This window comes from Stegostoma tigrinum, chromosome 14 (genome assembly GCF_030684315.1).
Source record: "Stegostoma tigrinum isolate sSteTig4 chromosome 14, sSteTig4.hap1, whole genome shotgun sequence".
NCBI classification, from domain to species: Eukaryota; Metazoa; Chordata; class Chondrichthyes; order Orectolobiformes; family Stegostomatidae; genus Stegostoma; species Stegostoma tigrinum.
Genome location: NC_081367.1, coordinates 12,451,922 through 12,465,150, shown reverse-complemented (window position 1 = coordinate 12,465,150; position 13,229 = coordinate 12,451,922). Strand labels below are relative to the sequence as shown.

The following is a 13,229-nucleotide window of genomic DNA, read 5'->3' as shown; positions in this document are numbered from 1 at the left end:
TGCCTGTGTTTGGCCCATATCCTTCTCACCCTTATCGATTCAAATTCCTATCCAAATGTCTTTTAAATGTTGTAATTCTACGTGTATCTATCACTTCCTCTGGCAGAACCACCCTGTGTCAAGAAGTTGGCCCTCAGGTTCCTTTTAAATCTTTCTCCTCTCACCTTCAAACTCTGTCCTCTCGTGACCTCCCCCTCTCTCGGGAAAAGGCCTTTGCTATTCACTTTATCCATGCCCATCATGATTTCGTTAATCACTATATGATTATCCCTCAACCACTTACACCCCAGTGAAAGAAATCCCAGCCTATTTTTAATAACACAAACCATCCACTCCTGGCAACATCCTGGTAAAGCTTTTCTGAACCCTCTCCAATCTAATAATATCCTTCCGAAAGCAGGGCAACCAGAACTGCTCACAGTATGAGAAAAGTGGCCTCACCAACACATATACAACAACTGTAACATGACACCCCAACTCCCATGCTTGAAGGTGTGAGCAATGAAGGCAAGTGTGCTAAACACCTTCTTGACAACCCTGTCTACCTATGACACAATTTGGAAAGAACTATGTACCTGACTTCCTAGGTCACTCTGTTCAACATCACTAACCTACCATTACATTTACATTTATCCAAATTAAATTCCATCTGCCACCTCTCAGCCCATAGGCCCCTTCGTAATCTTAAATCACCTTCTTCACTGGTCAATTATACCAACAATTTTGGTGTCATCTACAAACATACTAACTATGTTCCCTAAATGCTCATCCAAATCTTTTATATTAATGACAAACAAAAGTGGGCTCAACATCAATCCATGGGGAACTCTGCTGGTCACAGGCCTCCAGTCTGAAAAACAATACTCCACTACCCTCCGTCTCCCACAGTCAAGCCGATTGTGAACCGAATTGGCAAGTTTGCTCTGAATCCTACATAATCTAACTGTACTAATTACTGGAGAACCTTGTCAGAGGTTTTACTAAAGTCCATATCGACAATAAAGTCCATATCGACAATATCTACTGCTCGGTCCTCATTAATTGTTTTAGCCATGTCCTCAGGAAAAAAATCTGAATCAAATTTGTGAGACGTGATTTCCCATGCACAAAGCCATGCTGTCTATCCCTAGACAGTCCTTTACACTTCAAATTCATGTAAATCCCATCTCTCAGAATCCCTTCTAACAATTTACTCACCACTGAAGCCACACTCACCAGCATATAGTTCCCAATCTTCTTCTTACAGCCTTTCTAAATAAAGGCATAACATCAGGCCTCTGGCACCTAACCCATGGCTGTAGATGACACAAATACCTTTGCTAGGGCCCTGCAATTTCTTCCCTAACTTCCCAAAAAGCCCTACGATACACTTCAACAGATGCCAGAGATTTATCCACCTTTATGTTTTTTTAAGACCACCTGCACCTCCTCTTCCATAATGTGGTATGTTTTCAAGATATCTGTTTATTTCCCTGAGTTCCCTAGCCTCTATTTACTTCTGCACAGTACAAACTGACAAGAAATACTCATTTAACATTTCTCCCATCTCCTATGGTTGCACACATAGAAGACCTTGTTGATCTTTAAGGGGGCGTATTCTCTCCCGAGTTGCTCCTGACTTGGAAGTCTATGGTAAACTAGGGCGCAGTCAGCATGGCTTTGTCCAGACGATGTCATGCCTGAAAAATCTGTTAGAATTCTATGAGGAAGTAACAAGCAAGTTAGACAAAGGACAGTCATTGGGTGCAATCTGTTTGGATTTCCAGGTGGCCTTTGGCAAAGTGCAGCACAGGAGGCTGCTAAATAAGATGAGTCCATGGTATTATGGGCAAGGCACTGGCATGGATAGTGGATTAGCTGGCTGGCAGAAGGCAGAGATCAGGGATAGAGAGGTTTTTTCAAGATGGAGCCCAGTGACAAGTGGAGTTCTGGAGGGTCCGTATTGGGACCGCAACTATTCACGTTCTACATTAACAATCTGGATGATGGAGCTGTCAGCAAAGTTTACAGATGACAAAAAAGGGCAGTGGGATGGATAATATTGAGGAAGCAGGGAGGCTGCAGAAGACTTAGACAGGCTTGGGGAGTTGGCAATGAAATGGAAGATGGAATACAAAGTGGTACAATATGATGTTATGCACTTGGATAGGAAGAATGGAGGCATAGACTATTTTCTAAACAGGTGAGGCTTTAGGAAATCTGAAACATAAAAGGGACTCGGGAGTCCAGTTCAGTACCCTCTTAAAGTTAACATGCAGATTTAGTTGTGAGTTAGGAAGGCAAATGCAATGTTTGCATCATTTCAAGACAGCGAGAATACAAAGAGCAGGGATACACTGCCGAGGCTGTATCAGGCTCTGGTCAGGCTGCATATGCAATATTGACAGCAGTTTTGGGCCCAGTATCTAAGGAAGGATGTGCTAGCAGGAGGGTATCCAGAGAAGATTCACAAGAATGATCCTGAGAATGAAGGGCTTGTCATACAAGGAGTGGATGAGGACTCTCGGTCTGTAGCCAATGGAGTTTATAAGAATGAGGGGGGACCTTTTTGAAACTTAGAGGATACCAAGAGGCTGGATGGAATCGATGTGGAGAAGATAGTTCCAATATTTGGAGAGACGAGTGCCCAAGGGCACAACTTCACAGTAAAGAGACCAACCTTTTCGAACTGAGATGAGGAGGAATTTATTCAGCCAGAAGGTGTTATTCAATGAAACTCAATGCTACAAAAAGCTGTGGACATCAAATCATTGCACGTATTTAAAGACAGAGAAGGAAACGTTCTTGACTGGTAAGAGGATCAAGGGTTATGGGGAGAAGGCAGGAGAATGGGTTTGAGAAACATATCAGCCATGACTGAATGGTGAGCAGACTCGATGGACCGAATAGCCAAATTCTGCTCCTTAAATTTACCTTGTTGCAAACAAATGAGGGGTGAATAAAGAGTGAGAGCCAATTCAACCCACCTCACCTGGGAGTTTAACATTTACAGTGTCCCAACTCGTATTGTAGGGGGAACATTGAACAATCTTGATGGGTGAAAATTTAATCATGTTTGTTAGTAATATACTTCAAAGTCACTTATTGTATTTGAAATACTTTGGTACAAATGTAATGAAAGATAAATAGGGATTAAATTGTTCTCTCTTCTCACAAAAATTTAGATAACTGGTTATGATTAAGTTTATGACTAAGTACAGACAGATGATCTGTCTTTTTGAGCTGCTGGAACACGCCAAAATGGCAACTAATCAAGGATAAATACCACAAAGGTTAGATAAATATTCTACAGGCTTCTTTAAAATTTATTTTTAGAGAACTTTCCTCAGTAGGCTGAATTGGACGAGGACACGAGGCTAGTAGCCAGAAATGATAGGTTTGACAGCAATTGGCTTAGATAACTGGATTTGTGCTCAGGTACATCACCCAAAGAGGTTGCCTGACTGACCTTCGATCTCCCCCATGTAGTAAAACACTAGCACAAGCACAAGCACAAGCACAACCTGATCCTCGAGTGTCTGCATGTGTTTCTACTGGGTGCTCCAATTTCCTCCCACAGTCCAAAGATGTGCAAACCAGGTGGACTGGCCATGCTAAATTACCCACAATGTTCAGGGATGTGTCGGTTAGGTGCATTAGCCACAGGAATTGCAGAGTTGTAGGGATGGGTCTGGGTGGGATTTTCTTCGGCCAAATTGCCTGCTTCCACACTGTGGGAATTATATGATTTTACAATTAAGCCCTTAATTGCCCACTTAAAGGCCTCAATTACCCTAAGACAGTACAGATCACCTGCTTTTTTCCCCTGACTGCTGTTAAAAATGTTAAAATGGGTCATGTCACACCCAGCCCATGCTTTTGATTATCTGCCTAATAGTGCTGGCTGAAAGTGAATGCTGTCTGGAGCAGTAAGAGAATGCACAGAACTCGCTATTCTTTAAGCAGCTTCCCCTGAAACAGAATGTCTGTGTGTTTACCAATTTTGTTTATGCAAATTGAGCCTTGGAGAAAACAGAAACATTGCATCAGCATAACCCAGTTCACCTGGCTGTGTGTATTTGAGACTGTTGCTTGTGGATCCCTTCAACTCAAAAGTGGTCTCACATGGTTGAGGATAGGGACCTTTCTGGTTTAACTCGAAGAATCTTGTTTAGTAAATATTAGAATGATATTGCAATACGGAAAATGTTTGCAAATTACAAGAATATAACCTATGTTTCCACAAAGGCTTTTAGGAACACATTAGCCTCAAGTTGGCCTTTACAAGCATAGAATAATACAGCGCAGAACAGGCCCTTCAGCCCTCGATGTTGCACCGACCTGTGAACTAACCTAAGCCCATCCCCCGACACTATCCCATCATCATCCATCTGCTTCTCCAAGGACTGTTTAAATGCCCCCAATTGTGGCTGAATTAACTACATTGGCAGGCAGGGCGTTCCACGCCCTTACCACTCTCTGAGTAAAGAACCTGCCTCTGACATCTGTCTTAAATCTATCACTCCTCAATTTGTAGCTATGCCCCCTTGTACAAGTTGACGTCATCATCAGGCAACAACCTTGGCTCCCCGTAATAATATGCCATACCGTACTATGATCCAGTCACTCAGGTACAGCAAGGTCTCAGTTCTAGTTGTGATGGCCTTTTGATTTCCTCCATCACCACCAGTTGTAAGCATCTTCTTTCTTTTGCCCAAGTTCCCATGATCTCACAATTGGTGGTGATTCTTGTACTCAATTATTAACTATTTCTATACAATAGGCACTACTTTCTAGAACAGAACAGCACAAATGTTTAACTTACAAAAACCTCAAGCAGTTTAGTCTTCATTTTGGAGAGAACACAAAATCTGGGAGAATTGTTAACTGTGAGAATGACTGTGTTGAATTTTGAAAGGATATTGACAAGTTGGAGGAGTGGGTAAATGGGTGGTAGGTGAAATTCAATGAGGAGAATTGCAAGGAGACAGATTATGGGAGAAAGAACATGGATTGACAGAATAAATTGAAGGTACTATTGCTGCATGCAGGGAGGGATAGGGCCAGGTGGTGAGGGGATAGCTTGTAACCGAGCATAAAATGTCCTTGTTTTCATTAATAGTGGCATACCGTGCAAAATTAGTAAAGTTTTGGCAAATAAGTGTAAGACACTAGTTAGACTCAGCTGGAGTATTGCACACAGTTCTGGATGCCACACTATAAAGGAGGCTGTGAACACATTAAAGAGAGTTCAGATGAGGTTTACTGGAAAGGGTCCACTTACAAGAAACTTCAATGACCTAGATGGATTGATGAAGTTGGTACTGTTTTCCTCAGAGGAGAAAATTAAGCAAGTTTCAAAACCGCGAACAGTCTGGACAGAACAGATAGGGAGACAATATTCCAGTTTGTAAACTGCTCAGGCACAAGTGGGCTTAAATTTAAACCATTTCTGAAAAGTAGTAAAGTGTGATGTTAGAAAAACCTTTCTCGTGCTGTGAGTGATTCAAGTCTGGAATGCACTGCCTGCAAATATCGTGGCCGCAGTTTCAATCAAAATATTCAAGGGGGCATTTGGGGATTATATGAATAGTAATAATGTGCAGGGTAACAAGGGAAAGGGCAGGAAATGTAACAATAAGTCATGATCTCATTCAGCAAGAGCTGATGCAACCACAATGGGCCAAAAAGCCACCTTCTGCTTGTAACAACGCTGTGATTCTGTACTTTATAAAATGTTGGTTAAGTATTCATGACTCATAAAACATAAATATTGCAACATATTCTTAATAAGTCATTTTCTTTGAGGGCAACAACAAAACTTTGCAATTACAACTAAAATTTAGTAAGTAGTTTTTAAAAATCAAAACCTTAATTGTTATGTGATGATTGAATAACATTTGGCAAATTGTATCATGTTTGTCACTGTACACTTGAGCAGGAGCAGTCCTTCAAGACAGTGATTAATAAACACAGGTAACAGCAAAGCAAATTACATTTGTAGAATAGATCATAGCTGACACTTGAAAGCTTGACTAAAATGAGACCACATTAATTCTCAATACTGAAGCAAAGGAGACAAAAAAATAGACTTCTTACCTGGTGCTGAAGGTTTGAGTTCCTATCTATTGCTCGCTGTGGACAGAAAATCACAGTATTAAATTTACAGAAATAAAGCATTCAACTCTTAAATTCAAAATGATTGACAATGGAGGGACATTGAGCAATTACGTTTTCCCAACTACATTCAAATCGACAATCTAATGTGCCTGTTTGGGCACATTAGTAAAGAGAGTTTTATTTCCCCCCACATTATATTGATTTGGAGGAGCTCCACTATCCAAAACAATTTCACTCGTGCCTGAAACTACTGAAGTGAAGTGGAACACTGAAGATTCTGTCAGCAAATGAGATGAAAACAAAGTAAGCCATTTGTAGGCCATTGACTTGCCAAGAAAGTACGTGTGTTTATAAATCATGTGGAAAATGTTCTTGCTGCTGAGCTGTGTAGCTGGGTACAGTTTAAGGAGGAACGTGGGGAACAGAGAAGACATGCTGAGAACAGAAGATCTGAATAATCAAGTGCAGGAAAAGACAAGTCTGTACTGGTTCTCCCCTCTATAACACCCAAATATTCCATATGCACAGAATTACCTCAAAATACAATTGCTGTTGTTAACACAAGTAAAAAACTGTACCCATCTGTACACAGTTAAGAGATAAACTTAGCTTCCAGTAGTAGGAAGATCTCCTTCAAATGATACCATGGGATCTTTAATATCCACCCAGCTCGGTTTAACAGTTCATCTAAAGCACAGCATGTCTGGAATCTGCACTTTCTTGGATCAGTACGGACCTCAATCCTATGCTAAAGTTGAGATTGGGCTCAAATGCACACAGTCTTCCAATTCAAGAGAGAAAGGGTACCAATCGAGTGGAGCAAACACTCAAATGACAGCTAGCCTCTAAGCTCAAGCTCTGTTGAAACTGCTTCTGTTGTGAACAGATCAGTTGAAGGAAAATATCAAGGAAAGAAAAACATGCAATTAGGAAACTTAGACAACGCTCACCAAACAAAGAACTCTTACAACTAGCAGCTGTTTTCAGTGAATGACTGGAATTACGTTAGACTCAGACGTGTCAGGGTCAAATGCAGAGAACAGACGATTTATGCTCACTGACCAAGATAAGGAAAATTAATTTTTATCTGGTCTTGTCTGACTTGCCATTTTAAATCTGGGAAAGTGGTTTTTTTAAACCAGACAACTGTAAAGTTGTTCACTTTGGGCAAAAGAATGATAAAGCAGGGTATTCACACAAATGAAGAATGACTATGGAATTAGGAGGTGCAGAGGGATACAGGTGTTCTAATGTAAGAGTTAAAATGTTGGTATGCAAGAGCAGTATGTAACTATGGAGGGTAATGGAAAACTATCTTCGATTAGCTGAAGAATTGAATATAAAAATAAGCATGTTAGATTTCAAGATAACAAAGTATGAAGCTGGATGAACACAGCAGGCCAAGCAGCATCTCAGGAGCACAAAAGTTGACGTTTTGGGCCTAGACCCTTCATCAGAGAGGGGGATGGGGAGAGGGAACTGGAATAAATAGGGAGAGAGGGGGAGGCGGACCGAAGATGGAGAGAAAACAAGATAGGTAGAAAGGAGAGTATAGGTGGGGAGGTAGGGAGGGGATAGGTCAGTCCAGGGAAGACGGACAGGTCACGGAGGCGGGATGAGGTGGTAGGTAGGAAATGGAGGTGCGGCTTGAGGTGGGAGGAAGGGATGGGTGAGACGAAGAACAGGTTAGGGAGGCAGAGACAGGCTGGGCTGGTTGTGTGGTGCAGTGGGGGGAGGGGAAGAACTGGGCTGGTTTTGCGTTGCAGTAGGGGAAGGGGAGATTTTGAAGCTTGTGAAGTCCACATTGATACCATTGGGCTGCTGGGTTCCCAAGCGGAATACAAGTTGCTGTTCCTGCAACATTCGGGTGGCATCATTGTGGCACTGCAGGAGGCCCATGATGGACATGTCATCTGAGGAATGGGAGGGGGAGTTGAAATGGTTCACGACTGGGAGGTGCAGTTGTTTGTTGTGAACTGAGCGGAGGTGTTCTGCAAAGCGGTCCCCAAGCCTCCGCTTGGTTTCCCCAATGTAGAGGAAGCCACACCGGGTGCAACGGATACAACGGATACAATATACCACGTCGGCAGATGTGCAGGTGAACATCTGCTTGATATGGAAGGTCATCTTGGGGCCTGGGATGGGGGTAAGGGAGGAGGTGTGGGGGCAAGTGTAGCACTTCCTGCGGTTGCAGGGGAAGGTGCCGGGTGTGGTGTGGTTGGAGGCAAGTGTGGAGCGGACAAGGGAGTCGCGGAGAGAGTGGTCTCTCCGGAAGGCAGACAAGGGTGGGGATGGAAAAATAGCTTGGATGGCGGGGTTGGATTGTAGATGGCGGAAGTGTCGGAGGATGATACGTTGTATCCGGAGGTTGGTGGGGTGGTATGTGAGAACAAGGGGGATCCTCTGGGGGCAGTTGTGGCGGGGGCGGGGTGTGAGGGATGTGTTGTGGGAAACATGGGAGACGCAGTCAAGGACGTTCTCAACCACTGCGGAGGGGAAGTTGCAGTCCTTGAAGAACGTGGACATCTGGGATGTGCGGGAGTGGAATGCCTCATCCTGGGGAACAGATGCGGCGGAGGCGGAGGAATTGGGAATAGCGGATGAAATTTTTGCAGGAGGAGGTGTATTCTAGGTAGCTGTGGAGTCCGTGGGCTTGAAATGGACATCAGTTTCTAGCTGGTAACCTGAGATGGAGACTGATAGGTCCAGGAAGGTGAAGGATGTATTGGAGATGGCCCAGGTGAACTTGAGGTTGGGGTGGAAGGTGTTGGTGAAGTGGATGAACTGTTCGAGCTCCTCTGGGGAGCAAGATACAGTCATCAATGTAACAGAGGAAGAGGCGGGGTTTGGGGCCTGTGTAGGTGCGGAAGAGGGACCTCTGCTCAGTTCGCAACAAACAACTGCACCTCCCAGTCGCGAACCATTTCAACTCCCCCTACCATTCTTCAGACGACATGTCCATCATGGGCCTCCTGCAGCGCCACAATGATGCCATCCGAAGGTTGCAGGAACAGCAACTCATTCCGCTTGGGAACCCTGCAGCCCAATGGTATCAATGTGGACTTCACAAGCTTCAAAATCTCCCCTTCCCCCACTGCATCCCAAAACCAACCCAGCTCGTTCCCTCTCCCCACTGCATCCCAAAACCAGCCCAGCCTGTCTCTGCTTCCCTAACTTGTTCTTCCTCTCACCCATCCCTTCGTCCCACCTCAAGCCGCACCTCCATTTCCTACCTACCACCTCATCCCGCCTCCTTGACCTGTCCATCTTCCCTGGACTGACCTAACCCCTCCCCACCTATACTCTCCTTTCTACCTATCTTGTTTTCTCTCCATCTTCGGTCCGCCTCCCCATCTCTCCCTATTTATTCCAGTTCCCTCTCCGATGAAGGGTCTAGGCCTGAAACGTCAGCTTTTGTGCTCCTGAGATGCTGCTTGGCCTGCTGTGTTCATCCAGCTCCACACTTTGTTATCTTGGATTCTCCAGCATCTGCAGTTCCCATTATCACTGATATATGTTAGATTTCAGTTTTACAAGCCATTGGTGAGACCACATCTCAAATACCGTTGCACTTGAGGACTGATTTAAGGAAGGGCATAAATTCATTGGAGGCAGTTCAGAGATAGTTGACTAGATTGATACCTGGAATGGGTGGTTTGTCCAATGAGGAAAGGTTGGACAGGTGGGGTTATATCCACTGGAGTTTAAGGACAGTGAGGGTGACTTGACTGGTGCATATTAAACCCCTGAACTATACTGACAAGTTGGACATAGGAAGGATGCTTCCTCTTACAGGTCAGCCCAGAAACAGGGGCACACTTTTTCTTTAAAAAGTCTAGTCGTCATTCTTTGGGAAAGGGATGATGAGATTTGTTTTCTTTAAGCGGATTCTGTTACTTTGGAATTGTCTTCCTCAGAAGGCTGTGGAGTCAGTATTGTTAATTTTTTTTAGGGCAGAAATAAGTAGATTCTTGATGGTAAGGCAATTAAATGTTATCAGAAGTAGATGGGAATGTCAAATACAAAATGCAAACACATCGTTATTTTGAACAATGGAGCCGGCTCAGCGGGCAGAATAGTGTACTTCTGGTCCTGTTTTATAGGAGAAGGTGAGACAGTTTAAAAAAAAGAGGAATTAGAATCTTTCTAACTTGGAACCCCCTTCTCATACGTACCATAGGGTGTTCTTATCCACATGAACTGTAGGATATCAAGAATTTGGCTCACCATCATCTTCTCATGAGCAAGAGAGGATGGGTAAAGAAAACACTGAACCAGCCAATGATGCCCATACCCGGTGATGCCCTAATCTTACAAACAAATATTTTAACATGTTGGCTGTTTGAGTGAAAGTCAAAAATGTCAGAAGTTTCATTACACAGAAGGCAGGAGTGACTGATCACCGGAGAGACACAATTCAACGACTGCCGAAAATACAACAAGAACAAACAAGATTGCCTACAGCCACCAGAAAACAGGCAATTGAAAAGGGATTGCGTAGCCTTGCCAATCTTTACTCATCACTCTGACGGAGATGCTGTCCAATGAACATAAACTGTCCACATTGAGGCAGCTCTGCCATCTTTGCCATGGCTAACTTAGAGGAAAGGTACACAAAAAGGTAATGCTGGACAGTTGATCAGGAAGGTCACTGGAGGGGTCATGGATGGATTGTCATGCCTCCAACAAAGACTCAGAAGAACTTAAAAATGGATGATAGGACAAGGTTCTCCTCCTATTCCTGTGACTCCAATTTTTGCTAATGTATGAAGGTGTGACCAGCAATCCCATACCTCCTCCATGTCAATTCTGACCTCCACTCATACCCATAACCCACTACAGTCCCCATAAGCAACTCATTCTTCTTACCCATAATTTTTTCCTCATACTCTCTGCCAACTAACAGACATCTGAACCTAAATTACTCAATTAACAATATACAGAATCAACAAATCCTACAATAACTAAGTGTGAAACTGCTTAGAAAAAGGCACTCGTTTGCTATGCTTTGAAAATAACCATAACACTATAAAAGTGTTAATCAAACAGACCATTAGAATATCAATAATGTTTGAATCTTTAAGCACTTAACACCTTTTAAACTTGTGCCAAATATAAAAAGTGATCCAGAGAGGACAACGTATTGAAACTTCAAACTTCCTCTAACTTTTCCCTGACATGGTATTGCAAAAACACAAAGGTGTCAACCAAGCACACTGAAGTAGCTCTGTCCAGCTGTGTCAACAACTTTCCACTCACATGATCCTCATATGGACCTGAGATGTCTGCCAAGCATGTGCAACAAGGTAAACTGTAACTTAACTTTGGGACACAGACCGGAGAATGGAAGTAGGCCTTCTGACCTGCCCACTTCAGCACTTGGCTGCCTCTATGAGGTCACATCCAATGTGGTCACTAGGCAGCAGGCCCCAATCGATGCTGCACCTCCTCTACAAGTGGGAGGCAATGGCGTAGTGATATTATCACTGGGCTGTTAATCCAGAAACCCAGATAATGCTCTGGGGACTCAGGTTTGAATCCCACCATTGCGTACGGTCAGATTTGATTTCAATAAAAAATATCTGGAATCAAGAATCTAACGATGACCATGAATCCATTGTCGATTGTTGGAAAAAAAACCTATCTGGTTCACTAGTGCCCTTTAGGGAACGAAACTGCCATCATTACCCTGTCTGGCCTACACGCAACTCCAGACACACAGTAATGTGGTTGACTCTAAACTGCCCTCCGAGCAATTAGAGATGGGTAATAAATGCTGCCTGGCCAGCGACACCCTCATCCCATTAATGAGGAAAGAAAATACCCCATCCCTCCCCCAAAGTGAAAATTTGATCTGACCCTGCATATTCTACGGAGGCAAGTCTACCAAATGGACGTCAACCTGGATAAATGCAAGGTGATGCATTTTGGAGGGTTGAACTTGGATGCTGAATATAGGATTAAGGGCAGGATTTTCAGCAGTGTGGAGGAACGGCGGGATCTTGGTGTTCAGGTACATAGTTTCCTCAAGGTTGCCAAACAGGTGGATAAGGTTGTTAGGAAAGCATATGGTGTTTTGGTTTTCATTAACAGGGGGATCAAGTCTAAGAGCCGCGAGGTTATGCTGCAGCTCTACAAAACCCTGGTGAGACCACACTTGGAATATTGTGCCCAGTTCTGGTCGCGCTATTATAGGAAAGATGTGGAGGCTTTAGAGAGGGTGCAAAGGAGGTTTACCAGGATGCTGCCTGGACTGGAGGGCTTGTCTTACGAGGAGAGGTTGACTGAGCTCGGACTTTTCTCTCTGGACAGAAGGAGGAAGAGAGGCGACCTGATCGAGACGTACAAGGTAATGATGGGCATGGATACAGTCGATAGCCAGAGACATTTCCCCAAGGCAGGATTGACTGCCATGAGGGTTCATAGTTTTAAGGTGTTAGGAGGAAGGTATGGAGGAGACGTCAGAGGGAGGTTCTTCACCCAGAGAGTTGTGAGCGCATGGAATAGTTTGCCAGCAGTAGTCGTGGAAGTGGAGTCATTAGTGACATTTAAGCGACTGCTGGACATGCACATGGACAGCAGTGAATTGAGGGGAATGTGGGTTAGGTTATTTTATTTTTGGATTAGGATTATTCCACGGCACAACATCGTGGGCCGAAGGGCCTGTGCTGTACTTTTCTATATTCTATGTTCTAAATCAGGTGTTACCTGCCTCAGAAACAACAATATGATCTGCAGTGCCCCTTCTCTCCCACGACCTGCAGTCATTTCAGTCAGAGTTGATTCATGGCTAATAAATCCCTGGCATTAGCTCGGCATGATGAGAACCGAGGTATAATTTTCCAGAGGTCTCCTATTGCTTGTTAAGGAAAAGTTTTCTCAATTTAATCCTTGATTCTCCCCTTCCAGAAGCCACTATTTCTTCTATATCTGATATTGTAGACTTTTCTTAAATATCTTGGCGTCAGCTCCCTTGATGATGCTGCAAATAAAACTGCATTCCACACAAGTTGAGGCACATTGATATGTTAATCACAATTTATTTTATCTGTACTTCTAGCGATTATACCTTACACTTGTGACTAAATTGGTTCGATGCATTATGATGAAGGAACTGACTATAATTGTGT

The 13,229-nt window shown here is 43.6% G+C and overlaps 1 protein-coding gene across 5 annotated transcripts in view; it reads right to left on the bottom strand.

Moving 5' to 3' along the window:
- The window catches only part of LOC125457500 (rho guanine nucleotide exchange factor 4), a 423,581-nt gene that overhangs the window by 365,915 nt on the left and 44,437 nt on the right, over window positions 1-13,229 (bottom strand). For all 5 annotated transcript variants that reach the window (XM_048541759.2, XM_048541758.2, XM_048541762.2 and 2 more), the window contains exon 2: window positions 6,079-6,114. In XM_048541759.2, coding sequence (XP_048397716.2) covers window positions 6,079-6,114 — 36 coding nt within the window. The remainder of the gene's footprint in view (window positions 1-6,078; window positions 6,115-13,229) is intronic.